The sequence below is a fragment of the Agelaius tricolor genome, unplaced genomic scaffold (assembly GCF_023055355.1).
Source record: "Agelaius tricolor isolate 1412-34295 unplaced genomic scaffold, bAgeTri1.0.p SCAF_9, whole genome shotgun sequence".
NCBI classification, from domain to species: domain Eukaryota; kingdom Metazoa; phylum Chordata; class Aves; order Passeriformes; family Icteridae; genus Agelaius; species Agelaius tricolor.
In genome coordinates, this window is record NW_027269269.1 from 18,796,470 (window position 1) to 18,812,267 (window position 15,798).

The window sequence follows — 15,798 nt, forward strand, 5'->3', positions numbered from 1 at the left end:
ATCATCCAATCTGTATTTTAAGCATAATACATGCTGGAAACAATACTGTGATGTTTGAGGCCTTACTACAGGCTTCTGTTAGTGAAGGAGCCAGGTGGGCTCAGTTCTCTGGCTGATGTGACTGTCAAGCAGAAATCTGTAACAAAAATGTAGCTAAAATGAGGCTGGTTGTTCTCTTTTAAAAATGAAAGTTGAAAATTCCTGCTTTGTAGGATTTTTTGGCCTGGCTGTCATTTGGAATTGAAATTGGAAGAGGAAAATTTTCATTATTTAGAGCATACAAAACCTGTCAGGCAGATTCTGAAATTAGTTCTTGATTTGCTGCTTTGTAGGAAGTAGATTTTGAAAACAGTCAAAGAAATGGCTTATACTGTAAAAAACAAATACATGTCATTGCTCTGGCTGACTGAAACTCACTTTCCACAGAATTTCTCCTCATTCAGTCTGGGCAATTACTGATGTTTAAAAAAAATGATAATTTTAGATTACCTTTATGCCTTAATGAAGCAACATAATAAAGCAGGCATGAGGCTGTAGGCTCTTTACCAGCAACTTTTAAAGCTTTATACCAATCATTGAGTCAATTTACTAAGTGTATGGAAAATCTATACAAGATAAATGCAAATTTTGAGCTTTGTTTTTCACCTGTGACCATGCTGAGGACATTTCATTGGCACCCTGAATAATTGAGCCACACATGCTGGAAATTTCCAATCAATGAGTGTAGCTTGTGGAAATGTCACAGAATTAATAGTGCATTGATCTGTTAAAGTGTGCTCATGCATTTTCAACTCCATCCTCTGCTTAGGGCCTTCTGGATCTTACACTGGAATTTAGATTCAGCTGGCAGCTAAATGCAAGTGACTGTGTACCTTCAGTGTTCGATGGTTTTTAAAAAAGCCTGACTCACTTGAAATTATGGGACTGTTACAAGCTTATAAGGTTGTGAGGTGCATGTTTTGCATTAGAGCCATAGTTTTGTATGAAGACACAATATTCTAATTCTCGGAAATTGTGTGGGACAGTTCTGGGTTTGTAAAGGAAAGGTCATCACCTTTGCTAGGACATTGTTGGTGTTTTTTCCCTCCACAGTTACTGCTGTGCAGGCATTACATTGCAGTGAACAATATGAACACTCTAGAGTCTGTCCTGTGTTAATGCCAGCTGCAGTGTTGGTTTGACAGAGTGTTTATATCCACCTGCTGTTGTAGTCTGCTGTGTGATGTCATGCACTGTAGAGCCATGTCCCAAACACACAGCTGAAACCTCATGTCAGTGATGGCAGCTGGCCCTCTCTGAGTCTTTGCTCCTCATTATAAGATTTGTGCTTTTTTTGTTTTGTGTAAAATGGTACTTATCACTTGCTTGTAAAATACAAGTACTAGTTCAATCCTTTGGTTGTAATACCCATCTCGATTGTCTGGGGTTTTCCTTTGCAGATCTCAGGATGAGTTTGTTATATCAGAGGAAAATCTGGATGAAAGTGAAGATGACCCACCATCAAACGAGGACAGTGACTCCGAGTTCTGCGCCCGCATATCCAGGCGACACCTCTCCAGGCCCATGAGGCAAAGCAGGCGGTTACGAAGGAAAACAGTCAAGAAAAAATACTCTGAAGATGATGAAGATGAAGAGTCTGAGGACAATTCAAGCAGAGAGTCTGGTGAGTACAAGCAATCTTTGATATTTTAAAAACTCTCTTCTGGAGAGAGAGAGAGAGAAGGGCAGTCTGAGCTTCTGTCACGACTGACTAGCTTGTTTGCTTGCTTTGCTCAAGTCAGATGTCATCTTTGCTGCAAAGCAGTTTGCTACTTGTTCTGCTGTCAGTATTTTTCAGGAAGCTGATATTGAGCACTAGGTTCTTGGCATTTCTAGGTAATGATGTATTTACATAAATGTTTGTGCTATGATTCTAGAGGCCACCATTGTGGATAGTTGCAGCTACCTCTATACCTGTCCTGTTTGGCACGGGATTATAGGAAGGAGGATGGAGACAAAAGTGTGCTTCTTTATAGCTAGTAGAAGACCTTCTGAACACAGCTATGAAAAAGATTCTGAAAGAAACCTTTTCTGTCACTTTTATGGAAGAAAACTTCAGTTGTATGGCATTTTGTGTTTTCTGGGAGGCTTGAAAGCAAAGAATAACACCTTGAATCTCTTTCTCCTAAAATTATCCTTAAAATCTTTAGTAACTGAAGACTTTGCATCACAAGAGAACCTGATAATTCACTTTATTCTACTTGTCCTTCAACTACTTCATTTTCTGTTGGCATGGTTTGAAGTGTGAGAATAGTGCCTGTGCACTACATAAAACTCTTCATGATCAGCATCTTTCTCTGAAGACAGTCCTCCTTGTTTTGCTTCATTTGAGAACAGACTAGGAAGTGCCATATATATAAGCATTCATTTTTTCTCACTCTTATTGTGAATTTAAGGTTCTAACTATAATGGAATGTTAACTTGCTGCAGTGTGTGTTATGTTACCAGTGTTTTATTTGTCTGTCTAGATTATAGATGATGGACATGTTGGAGTAAATTGGTTTGGAATACTGATTTCCAAAAGAAAGGTTCATACATGGACAGATGAAGACAACTACAGGAGTGATTAGAGTGATTGTTATCTCCCTGTCCTCAATGCATCATTGCATTGCTCTTATCAATAAAGATACTGGCAGAAGTCTAAGGAGATTGCTTATCTGTTCTGTAATGCACAAGAACAACTGTTTGTTTCCTGGTGGACATACATCTGTGATAAAATCAACTGATTCCTGTATCATTCCATATATATATATCTAAAGTATAACGTTAGCTGCATGTTTCTCTTTCTCTCTTACCTTCATTATTGTCCATCAGGATTTTGCTTTAAGCCTGTTTTCAGCTAAGAAAATCAGGTGCCCTGCAAGAGGTTTTATTTTCAGTCTCCAGAGATGGAATTTCTTTCTGAAGCTAGTTGTTCTTGCTGACTCGCTCTGTTTCTTTGTCTAATATTTTAGGAAGTAAAGAGGATGCCACTTTGATCTGTGGCTCATATCAATCTCTAACTTAGAAATAGTGTGTGACTTTTATAGAAATGTATCTTGGGATAATGGTTCTGGCATAGCTCAGTGAAAAGCAGATGAAGTTGATTTGAGGCTATTTTCAACTGATGTAAATAAATTTAATTTTTGAAGACTCTAGCTGCAGTAGACTGGTGCAGGAAGAACTGTAATTGATGGTAAGTTTCTTCTGTATGGTTTCTGTTTTAAGCAAACCCACGATTGAGTGAAACTGGTTTTTGTTGTTAACTTATATAACTCAGGTCTTGGAATTTCATCTTGTCAGTCATTTTTCATCTACCCATTCTTAAAAGTCTTCCAGTAGAGTACACATTATTTGAATTTTAAAAGCAGAACAGACTCTCCTGAGGCACTGGTAATGTGTGCCATCAACTCCAATTCAGTAAGGTTGTTTCCACTGTCAGGAGTTGTAGAGAAGTCTTTGACACCAGTAGAGATGAGGCAACAAAAACACTATAAGGGAAATATCTGAATTAGGAAACTTACCTAAATTTTTTTATGTGAGGCAGTTTTGCTTTGATGGTCTAATGCACATCACTATTTTGTTCCACACAGAGAGTGGTGATTACACAGATTATAGCGATGATGATTACCTGGAAACTAGGAGGAGAAGATCAAGAAGGAATCAGAAGAGACAAGTCAATTATAAGGAAGATTCAGAAAGTGATGGCTCACAGAAAAGTGTCCGATATGGGAAGGAGTTGAGAAGAGTTCATAAACGCAGGCTCTCCACTTCAGATAGTGAAGGTAAAATAAACAGTCCAACACTTCCAGGAGCATGTGTATGTCAGCATCAGCACAAAGGGAAAGATATGTAATTCCAAGATTTCAGAGAATTGTCTTTCTAGAGTTCCTTGATGTTTCTCAGAAACTCTCCTTCTGAAACAGCCCACTGGTACTTTATGATGCACTGAGTCACTTCTCAAATTTATCATTGCCCCTAATCCTGACTTACAGGTCTGAATTTACTGACATAGAGTGTTGGGATTCCAAATTTGGCTGTAATACAGCTGTTTCAGCACTTTTCTGTTAAGAGGTCACAAAGCTGCATCCCACCAGCCTCTAAAGATTCTCTTATGTAAGAGGAAGGGCATTGCCACTGGTGCCCTGACTGTGTTTGTGCTGGTGGTTCAGACTCGTTCCATCTCCTGTTTAAGGAGCTGTGCCAAGTGCAGAGGAAGCCTCTCTCAGTAATGTCAGGCACACCATGAGTGGTTGGCGTGCTTTGTGATTTATAATTAATTAGCTTTTACAAAATCAGCCACTGGTTTTGGCTGTTTTGGATTGCGGGTGCCTGGATTATCAGACCTTAGCTCTGGCTTTCCAAATGCTGAGCAATGGAAGTTGCAATGGATACCAGACTTCCTCAGAAAATGTGCTGTCCTTTGGCAGTCTGAGTGCCTCAGTTTTGGAAGGGCTCTCCTGAGATTACAGAGTGGTAGAGTATCTTCTAGGTGAAGGGAAACAAGTATGTGATGCAAGTCTGTAGTGTCTCAAAAACATGATCTTCAATACAGCCTGTTCTCAGGCTCTGTGGTGGCTTTTTTTCCCCAGCACTTGTGGCTTTAAACATTCCCTGATTGACATTGTCTTTTCTTCATGAAGTCCCATTTCCTCAGGTATTTTAAGTACTGGCTTTCTGTGTATTAAAATCAGCACCATTTGGCACCTTTCCAGCACTGTCACACAGTTCCCACAGTATATCATAAAACACATAACAGTGTTACTGGAATTGCAGTTTAAAAATAGAGGAACACTGACAGTCTCAATCAACTTGAACCTACATTAAATAATACCCTTTAAAATGAAAATTCCCATGATTTCTAATGGGAATCACAAAGAGACAATAAATTGTTTGCCATTTTGATTTTTCAGTTTCCATCTTTTCTCTCCACAACCACCAAAGATAAGTGTAAAGGCTGTCAGGGTGTAGGCAGTATTCCAATTTCCCAAAACACCAAGCCTCCCATTAAAAGAAGTTGTATATAATTTGGGGGTGGCAGGGGTATAGTACAGCTTTGTGTGTGTGTGTGTGTGTGTGTAGATACATGAATTTTATGACAGAGCGGGCATTATTTGGGTTCTGAGTTTCTGTCAAGGTAAAAATAAAGCTCATACGATGAGATGAGGAGTGCAGTTGGAGTTACCAGTTTTAGGGGAGAGCACACCTACTTCCAAAGCCTCTGGTACTCTTCAGATTGGAAACAGAATATCCATAAATTATTAATACTTGCTACATTAGAAGTTAATTTAAAAATTAGAAAGAATGCAAGCCTTTTAGCTTGGCTGGGGAACCTGGGGAAGGAGGCAGAAGTGTGTGTGCTCAGAGAGCTGTCTTGTTGGTGAGTGTGGAAGATGAACAATAAATGTTGCACTGAGATTTGCTCTAAGTCTGCTGCTTCTTTCAGAGAGCTACACATCTAAGAACTCTGAAGATGATGAATCCACAAAGGAGTCCAAGCGATTGATTCGAAAACGTCGGCGAAGTACAGATGACTATTCCGAGGAAGAAGGAGAGGATGAGGAGGAAGAAGGGAAGCCTGTCCGCAAACGCCTGAATCGAATTGAGACTGACGAGGAAGATGCGTGCGAAAACGCCAACGACAACACAGAAACCCCCGCTCCCGCAGATAAGCTGCCAGCAGCACAAGCCCCCCCAGACAACCCCAAGAAGCACTGCTACCGGATAGAGAGTGATGACGAAGATGACTTTGATAATGTAGGGAAAGTAGAGAGCCCTTTGGACTACAGCCTGGTGGACTTGCCTTCCACCAACGGACAGAGCCCAGGGAAAACCATTGAGAACTTGATTGGCAAGCCAAGCGAGAAGACCCAGGCCCCCAAGGACAGCACAGCCAGCGCCAGCCTGGCGCCCAACGGGACAGGCAGTGGGCAGGAAGCGGTAGGGCCGGAGGAAGATGAAGATGAACTTTTGAGAGTGACTGACCTTGTTGATTACGTCTGTAACAGTGAACAGTTATAAGACTTCCATTTTTGTGCTAATTTATTCCACGGTAGCTCATACCAGCGGGCCAGTTATTAAAAGTTGTTTTATTTTTCCTAGAAAATTCTCCACTACAGTATCACTTTCTAGAAGCAAGAATTTCACCAGTCCTGCAGTCTTTCTGTGAAGTGACCAGTTTTGAACTTTGAAGACGAATTGCTGTAAATTCCCTCTCTTACCCCCCCTTCTCCTTCCAAGTCCATGGTCCTGGGTAATTTCACTCACAAAAACCTTATAACAACAAGAGATTTGTATATTTTTGACTTTATATTTCCTGAGTGCATACAAATTTGTGGAAATGGGTGGCCTAAGAAAGCATTCCAAATCAGTCAGGGCCCAAACCGGAACTGGGGTGGGTTTGGCTCAGGGGGTGGGGGGACGGGAGGGGGGTGGTGCAGAAGCACTTGTGCTTTAGCTTTTTCATATGAGATATATATTATATTTAAATGTTCACAACTTAGATTACAACTTAACAGACAGTTAAAAGCAAAATTAATGTCTGTACTGTCGCATTTTGTGAGTTGTAGGTTAACATACCATAGCTCATTTTAGTAATCACCTTCATGGAAGCAGTTTGATTTTAATACTGGAGGCAAACAGAATTATTAGAGGCCAAGAAGGTACCATAAACAAGAACTCTGCTATTCATTATGACTTGCAGACTTTCCTAATAAACATCCTTTAAAAATGTTTGTACAGTGAAGTGTACTGTAATGAAGTTTTTGACAGTCGAAACACTTTAGCCATGAATTTCTAAAGTGATCTCATGCACAGTTCATCAGATGGCCTTCAATGCACAGTGTCTAGTGGGAGGACGTATTGATGTCAAGTAAGTCTGTAAGCACTGCAGACTTTTACAGACAAAAGAACCCTGCAGTCGCTGCCCGGCCATGTGAGTTTCATAACCAGTTGGAGTATTCTGAACAAAATGTGTTTGTACAAATGGCATTGACCACAGAATGACAGTGCATAAGAGGATGGAGAGATTTTCAAATAAACTATGACTGGTCCATTCATGCCCTTAATATCTACTTCAAATTGAAGTAAACAAATGGAACAGTTTTCCTTTTGGAGGTTTCCTGTTTGGGGTTTATGTGTGTTTTGTTTTGGTTTTGCTTATTTGCCTGGATGTATTAGCAGGTTTTGAATGTAGTTGTTGGCCTTTGGCCATTAGAATTTTCTTAAAATACATTTTAATAACTACCATGTGACCAACTGATTTCAAGAAGGCAGAGTTTCTGAGAGAAAATGCTTGACTCCAAGACATCCCATCAACTTTCCAGCAGGCATGAAGTGATATGTGCTTTTATTCAAGGGGAAAAAATAGACATTGGAAGAATAAAAACCCCACCAAATCAACATGGGGCACATCAAGAGCATTCAGTTTTCTCTGTACTCTGATTAAGATGCAGGCTGTAGCATTTGTACATGTTATAGGACACAGGCAGCTCAAACAGATCTGCCAAACATTGAAATCCAAAAAGGTCACATCTGTTAATCCTTTTGCTCTGAGATTTGGATTTTTGACTGGTGTTTATGTCCATTGCCGGCAATGGATGCACCAAAGCTGCTGCTGCCACTGAGGAGTGAGTTCTCCTTTCCTGCCCCACCTGATTCCCTTCCATTATATTGTATTTACTAGTTAGTCATTAAGCACTTCTGTTTTCTTGTACTAAAACCAGCATTAGGCCTTTACTAAATACCTCTCTAGAAAACCTAGATCCAAATTTTACCTACCTTCTGGCCTTTAAAATCTTGGTTTTGTTTCCCCACCCTTTCTCCCCAAGTCTGTCAGAACCACTCTGTGACTTTTACTCCTTTGGATTCTAGCAGTGCACACATCATGCTATAAAACTAGGATCAGAAAGATGCAAAAAGATGGAACTTGCTCATTATCTGCTGTGCTAGGCAGGCTTGTGATTAAAAACAAAGAGAAATCACTCTACATGACAATGTAATTTCATCAAAGATTAAATGTTTTCCTACCTTACTGATGTTAACAATTAACAGTTAAATTATTAAAATGGGGTAGTGAAGAGCCACAGAAGATTAGAATGAGTTCTTAAAGGGATATGTAGCATTTTAAGCTGCTCTAGTGCTTTTCTTTGCCTAGGTGATGCATAAATGCAGTACTTCAAATTCTAATATACTTGTGTGTTAGGACAAGTAAGAACATAAGGCTTCCACTTGTCCATGATAGTAGTTGCTGAGCATTTTTAATTCTTTTAATTCTTGCAGTGCAAACTGATTCACATCCATCAGCTCTGTGGAATCTATAGTTCTTCATTTGTTTTGCCAGTGCCATGTTTTCATTTGCTGCCTGATTGAGCCTTTTATTATCTGATCAAACATTCTTGCTTGTAGAGTCAACTCCAAATGCTAAATACTTAGTGGGGAGGTACTTGTGTGTGTAAGAAAATTCAAAAGAGTTACAATTCCGGATATACCAATCGTGAGAAAAATTGAGTACTGAGTTAGAACAGTGTAAAAGCAGGAAAGACCAGGAAGCAAAATAGGAGTATTGATGCTTGCATCAGAAGTGTCATGTTTTAAAAATCGCCAGTTGTTACCAAATTGTACTTTCTATAGGTCTCTTCTTAAAAGCAATTTTTCTGTCTTCTAAGAAGTCACCCTTGGTGCCTGAGATGGCTTCATCTCATAGGATCTAGAGTTCCTCCTCAGATTGGTGGGAATGATGTGCAAGGAAAAACTGCAAAAAATGCTCTGGAAAGTATTACCATTTTAAAACTTAGTATTTTTGTCATTTTTAAGGCTTCCTGTTAGTGGAAAATGCATCATCTCCTATTTGGGAAGATTGCATTTTCTGACAAGAGGCCAGCTATCACCCAGGGTTCATACCGTTACAGTATGTATATGTGATTCCAGAGTGAAAAGGTCTTCCTGGTGTCCTTACAGTCTTGTGCCCTTCTGTGCTCAGTGTGAAATCAGGAGTTAGTTGTCTTTGAACAGTGATCTTCAGGTGTAGGTTTGGGCTTAAAGCTTAAACTGTATGGGAAATGGGAAACAGGCCAGGGATTGTTTTTAATGAGACCAAGCAGCTACTGGCTGAACATGCTGAGCATTTCTTCAGCAAACTCATGTTTATTCTACACAGATTATCACTAACAGCTTTGTCTTTTTTACCAGCAAGCTCTTTTGTATATAACTGACTGGGAGGAAAACTGATTTCTATGTGTAGTCTAAGTAGCACTGCTGGGAAGAAGAACATATAGATCAAGTGGAGGAGTGGATTTTTTGCCACCAGGATAAATGCTGGCTGTTTGCTTCCCTGTGTGGGGCTTCTATGACTCAGTGACAAAAAGCACACAAGCAGGGCCACTGCAGTAATGAATGGGGTGTGTTAATCTAAGCAGTAGGGGGATAGAATTAACAACTGGGTTGGTTTCACCACAGTTGCTGTCTTCTGGTTGTTGAGTCTGATAAACCTGAGCATATTCTTTATATAAGATGGAAAGTGGCATCATATTTAACAACCCTTAGTTAACAAGGTCAGTGCTGAACAATCAACTCTTTGATATTTCATTTTGTACATGCTGAATTACATTTTAAAATCACTGCATCTTCCTGACTATTTTTTTTTTTTTTGAATGAATAGATTGTTCTGGTCTAGCAGCACTTAAGAGAAACGAGCGACGCTTTTTTCCTTAAAAGCTCATTTTTGAAGTGTCACCTTCAAGATTTTGTTGTACTAAGTGTCTCGACTACTCTCCATATTATGGGAGCTAATGACTTAGTTGGACTTGTTTTCTGTTCACTTCTGTTTCCTAATTGCTGTATCTGAACTTTTGGTGAGAGACCTTATATTGAGAAGCTCAAGGGGCAAAAGATGTATGTTCACAAAAGAAAAATTGTATGGTAGTGGTACACTTGTTCTGATTTCTCTTTACATCTATTATTTAAACTACACTGGTATCCAGATGCTGCGACTGGGTAATAATTTTATTCCTTCATTGTAAGGGGGTCCATTTTATACCTCTCTTTTCAGGTGCTTATAGTAACATGGTTTTCAGTTTTTTGCAGTAGGAAGCTCTAGTCTAAAACTTCAAATAATGATTTCAAATCACATATTTTTACAAACTTCTTTTATGAAAAGTAAACAAGGAGTTTTTATGGCACCTGCTTTTTTAAATTCACTTTGCACACAGTGATTTAAATAAATCTTGGCAGTAATGTTTGCCCCCAGAACTGGTCTGACAAAGAGATTTGTACCATCTAATTAAAAAAAGCTTTATATAGGCCTTGAAAATTTGGTTTGATACATGTGCAGTGACTACTATTCACAAACTTGTAATGTGGTTCTGATGTGCAGCTTGTACCCTAGGTATGTATTTGCATTTGATGTATGCTTCTGATCCGGTGGGTAGATAAAGTCCTTAAATATATACATAAATATATGTAGAAGATCCAGTATCTTCAAATGAAACAGTAACTTTGGGGGGGAAATTGCACTGAATATGTTATGGGAATCTCTAGAAATTAGGCAGCAGAATTTTTGCAAGTCCTTAAGTGTTCAAAACTTCCGTGGAAGCATTTAGGATATTGTCTGAAGTAAGGATTTACAGGATCAAGATCACATTTGCTGGTAGTGTCTTCTGCCTCCTCTTCCCTAACAGTTAGCATAGGGACTGTATCTCACGTAAAATGTTGGAAGGCAGAAAGTAAAAAAAATCCAGCAGAAATTATCCATTTGGGGGGGGGGGGAGGGGGAGGGGTTTGTTGTTTTGGTTATGGTTTTTTTTGCTGGTATATCCTGATATAAGAAAAATTCTTTGACTAATTTTTGATGCTTTACTCAGTCTGAGACCTAACGGAGAGCTCTGGCTTCAGAAATATTTATCAGTTGGAAATTATTTCTGGAGACCCAGCAATTGGGGTATTGAGGATTACTACTCACTTTGGAAAGTCTTTGGAAAGCCACTTACCAAGCTCTTCTTTTAGATTAGGTGTAACTGAGGTAGTTACACCTAACTAAACAACAAAACAACTAACTGAGGTAGTTACACCTAACTAAACAACAAAAACGTGGGAATGGTTGTCCAAACACTTCAGAGTAATTTAACTTTGTACATTGCAGAAGATATATATTGCTAAGTATAACACATAAATAAAAGATTGCAGAGAGCTTCTGGGGGAAAGAATAAAACACTCTACAGTAGATAAGTTTTTAGAGTTGAATCTGTGGTGTAAAGCATTCAGATTCAACTGCAATTAGAAGCAAGTCTTACAGCCTTGGTTTTTGACTATCATCTTGTAAATGCTGAGCCCTGAGGAGCAGGAGAGGGGACAGCATTGCAGTTGGAGGGGCACACGTGCCTGCCACTAGATCTGCTGTTGCTCCATACAACCCCAAAGGTTGCTGAGGAGAGCCGAGCGACGGCACGGCTCCGTTTGTTCGGCTGGTTTACTTCGTGCACTTTGCAGCACTTTGTGTATAGTCAGTCTCACTGGGTCCCCAGGTGCAGACAGAGTCACTTGCTCCTGCTGTTGGGATGCTTGTTCCAATAATGGGGAGATGGGGAATGGATGGAGGGAAGTGGAATGGAATAGTGTGTATGCAAATTCATGCCATTTGCAAGAGAGGTCTTGGACAGGCCTAGAAACCACTTGTGACTTGCTCTTTACAGGCAGGATTTCCAGAGGAAGGTCTCCATTTAGGAGAATCATCCCGATACCTTCCTTTTCTCATCCTGATTTTCAAAGTAACTGGAAAATGTACTTGATGCCTCCTTCCTTGAGGGAATAAATAATGTTCCTCCATCAGTGCAATGTGGATGTAGAAAAAATTAGGATCAGTCTGTAGATTATAATGACAATGTTTGTTTCCAGAGGTGACAGTCAAAGTCCACACAGTTTGCTTTCTTGTTTATTCTTCTTACTGTGTCCCACACAACTGAACTTGGATCACTCTGTCGGAACTTAAGTGGTTCTACAGGGATAAGTCCTTCTGCAAAGACATATGATAGACCTAGTAACCAGTGCACTGTTTGTTAGTTAGAACAGATAAAAGTCCTTAATAGATACTGATCTGCCACTCAAGGTAGTGGTAGGAAAGGAAGTCAAATCATAAAACTGTAAGCCTTGTTTAGTTTTTCATTTTGTACTCATTATATGGACTCTAAAATCTTGTACAGTACCTTATTCCTGTCCTATATTCACTCAAAGGATGCTCCTCCCCCTAACTGCCATTAAACTGCCATTAAACTGCTGCCAGGGCAGTGCTCGTTCCTGCCCGTGTCAGGGGACGGATGGGACTGATCCAAACGCATGATGTTGCCATTCCTGGGTGCCGGGCAGTTCTCACAGGCACAGATCCTGTCCATGAGAAAAACATTGGCGATTCTCAGTGTCCCACATGGATGCTTACCCTCCAGTATTCTTTTGACAACTGGATCAAATCTGCCAGACAGAACTCTTAAAATTTAAGATATGCCTACATGAAATACACTTTTGTCTTGCTCCCATATGCTGTTTGTGTGTTTGCATAGACACCTTGAGTTCCTTAAAAATGGTCTCCACAGCTGGCCTCATCTTCTGTTTTCTTTCTCTAAAGAATTAACACAGTAAAATTCAGAGCTCTTTATGTAGCATTTAATCCTTGCATTTTTTGAGTCCTGAACCTTGTTTTTTTCAGTCATTCTTCAATCATGACTTGCTACAATATCAAAGGGAAAGGACCTGGGGACACACACTGTGTGTGTGGGAAGGGGGGGGAAATATCTTGAAAAAACTGGAAGTGTTATTCTTGTTGCACATAAATTGGGTGGTGCTTTCACTGTCTTTTCCCTCCCACTGGTAATATCACGTGCATGTAAAACATGCTGCGTTAAAACTTTTTTAAATGGAAATCATGGTGGCATAGTGCTCAAAGGGTTAACTGCAGTTTATTAACAGCTAATGTTTTTAGATTTGCAGTACACAACTGTTTAAATACTGTATTCCTTGTAAATGAAGTAAGAAAAAATGTTAAGGCTGGTGCCAATATTTTTGTTAATGAATTGTTCAGCGTTGTCTCTCACTACAGTCTGGTCAGAACTCTTTGTGTATAAGCTGGGCCTGAAGCCATTTTATAGCTTGTAGGCCTAATTGTGTAACTTTTCTTTCATAATGGTTTTGTTATAATATCTACTGTCATTTCTTTCATATAAATATGACATGTAAATTGTCATAATAAAAAAAATTGAAATAACTTGATGTACAAAGTATAATGTGTATTGCAGATACAAGTGCTTCTTAATGAGCATTACACATGCGCATACCTTTTTTAGTTTTAGAGCAAGCACTGAGTAATGGCTGCTGTGTATTGTTCCAGCCCGTGATGGTGCCACTGCCTGCCATGGAAATGGGCTGCTCCTGGTTTATGTTGGTTTTGTTGCAGCAGCCCAGCTGACAGAACCTTCCTTTCTTTGAGCAGCTCCGGCTGATGGTGGGGAAGACGTGATGGATTTGTTTTTGCAGTCACGATGGTTTTCTGTGTGCATTCCATCTTTTATATACTTTTTATATCTCATCTCGTAGTGATGTTGCAGTCACTTGACAAAAACCAGTGTGCCTGCAGTCAGCACTGTACCCAGGAAGGCTCTGCCAGCAGACAGCCATGAGGTGTCAACGTGGTGCACAGAGGAACCAGGTTCATTTATTTAGGCTGAGATGTGTAAACCTTGGGAATAAGAAGGGAAAAAATGGAAGTCTGAAGAGACACACTGAAGAAGCAGATGTTCTGACACGTGATAATGGACATGGATGATATTTCAGGACTTTAATAGGAGAAAGTCAGGGAGAAAGAAACAAATTGAAGAAGGGAGTGGCTTTTCTGTGTGAATTGCTGAAGCCTGTCAATCTTTATTTTAAATGTGTCTGCGGCTGCAGTTAAGCTGCTGCCTGTTTCTGTAGTGATGAGAAATTGCTGTGAAATCCATCCCCTTGCTCCACTGCCAAAACTCAACACTTCAATTTTTAACAGATAACTGGCCACCTTATGGCAGGCAATGCTGTGGAGAGAACAAGCTTCCCTGGATGGTGACTCCTGCCTTCTGTGCTAAGGTGACAACTCTGTGAAGGTACCTGCTGCTCTCCATTGCCTCTGAACACGGCCCTGGTTGACTAAATCACTGTTGGACATCCAGTGTTCAAATGTCAGTGTGGGGCTGGATCCAAATTCACTTCTTAAAGCTCTTAGAGATGAAGGAAAGTTTTCAGGTAAGGCCATTCTGTTCCACTCTTAACTTATAGGAAACATCTGCCTTCCCCCTCTAAGCTTCTCTTAGGTGCAGCACTCAGTACTCTGGTGTGAAGAGTCTGGAATGTGTAAATTAAGGAAGATGTGGATTTCTCCTCCTCTCTTAATGTCTCATCCTCAAAACCAGCTTCCTGCCTGGGCTTAAACTATCCCTTTTCCCATTTTCTTTTGGAAGAGTGATATGCCACAGAAGAAAGACTCGCATTTGCATGCAGGAAAATAAATTATCTCTGTACTACTCCACTGCAGTGGCTTCAATCAGCAGTAATTCAACCCCAACCACTCAGAAATCTTATTTATAGTGACCTAAAGTTGTTGTGTGATGTGGAGTTAACTATAAAGGTGAGAACTCTCTGTGGCTATATGACAGCCACATTAGGTAAGAGGGGATGAACATCAACAGGAGCATTGCTTTACAGCCACTAAGCATAGTGAATGCTATTTCCGTGTATTTGGATCTCTTCCCACCAGCTACCATAGTCTGATCTGTGTTCTTGGATGAACTGCAAATTTTTGTTTCCAGTTGATCACATGTCTTGGTGTGGCAGACTGGAAGATGGTTGAGAAATTCCCCTTTCCTCATCTCCTGTTGCCTCTGTTAGTTTTTTTTCAAGCTATTCCAGCGGTGTTTAAATATCACTTCACTGTGAAATTGGCTTTCATTTCACTCTAGGTGATTATTTGTATGAGTAACAATTATTTGCATTATTATTTGCTTAATTAAAATCCAAAATGGGTAGGCATGGCTGACCAGTTTTCCAAAGCATTGTCAATACCTCAGAGTAAGAGAACCATGTTATGTTCTGCTCTTTGCTATTCAAGACTGTAGCTAGGAAAGTCCAGAGAAAGGAAAGATGGAAACCTAATCTTGTTAATAATCGGTTCGTGATTGTGAGAACCTGTGTTTGCACACAGGTAGCTAAATGATTCCTAAAAAGTAAATTTAAACTGATAAAAGGGAAGGTTAACATCCATGACAAGCTAACAACTTGCTTTTGATATGTTGCTATGGCAGGAGCATTTGCCATGCTGACAAGTCAGGGAAAAGGGATGTTTGCAGTGATGCTGCTCACTGATGGCATTAACAGAAGCATCCCCTGACAGAGATGTACTTCACTGATGCATCACTAATCCCTGTTTCTTACTACAGTAGCAAGAGAAATGATGTAAATCTGTGGGAAGGAGCAGGGCCAGTGCTCATGAGGGGGTGGCAGCCTTCCCATCCCTGAAATGTGCTGTCCTGCAATACCCCCCGCTTGCCAGGTACTGCAGTACTGTTGGGCTCCTGACCCCAACCTCATCACTGCTGAGGGAAATCAGCTGCATACCCTTTAAGCAATTCAGGTACTTGTGATTTTCCTTTTCTTCTCTGTGTGCATTTATGAGACATTAGGTGCTGGTCACCCACCAGAAATTCCCCTTCCAGCATCAAATAATGGTAATTGTGAATCTGCTGTATTTATTATTATTTATTATCTTTC

The 15,798-nt window shown here is 40.1% G+C and overlaps 1 protein-coding gene across 3 annotated transcripts in view; it reads left to right on the forward strand.

Moving 5' to 3' along the window:
- Positions 1-13,267, forward strand: part of RSF1 (remodeling and spacing factor 1) — a 66,990-nt gene extending 53,723 nt beyond the window's left edge. For 2 of the 3 annotated variants that reach the window (XM_071432936.1, XM_071432937.1), the window contains 3 exons: positions 1,440-1,663; positions 3,612-3,803; positions 5,465-13,267. In XM_071432936.1, the coding sequence (XP_071289037.1) occupies positions 1,440-1,663; positions 3,612-3,803; positions 5,465-6,039 (991 nt within the window). In that variant the 3' untranslated portion in view covers positions 6,040-13,267. Of the gene's footprint in view, positions 1-1,439; positions 1,664-3,170; positions 3,224-3,611; positions 3,804-5,464 lie in introns of those variants that run through there. The other variant, XM_071432938.1, reaches the window with a different exon arrangement.
- Positions 13,268-15,798: the final 2,531 nt, after the last annotated feature.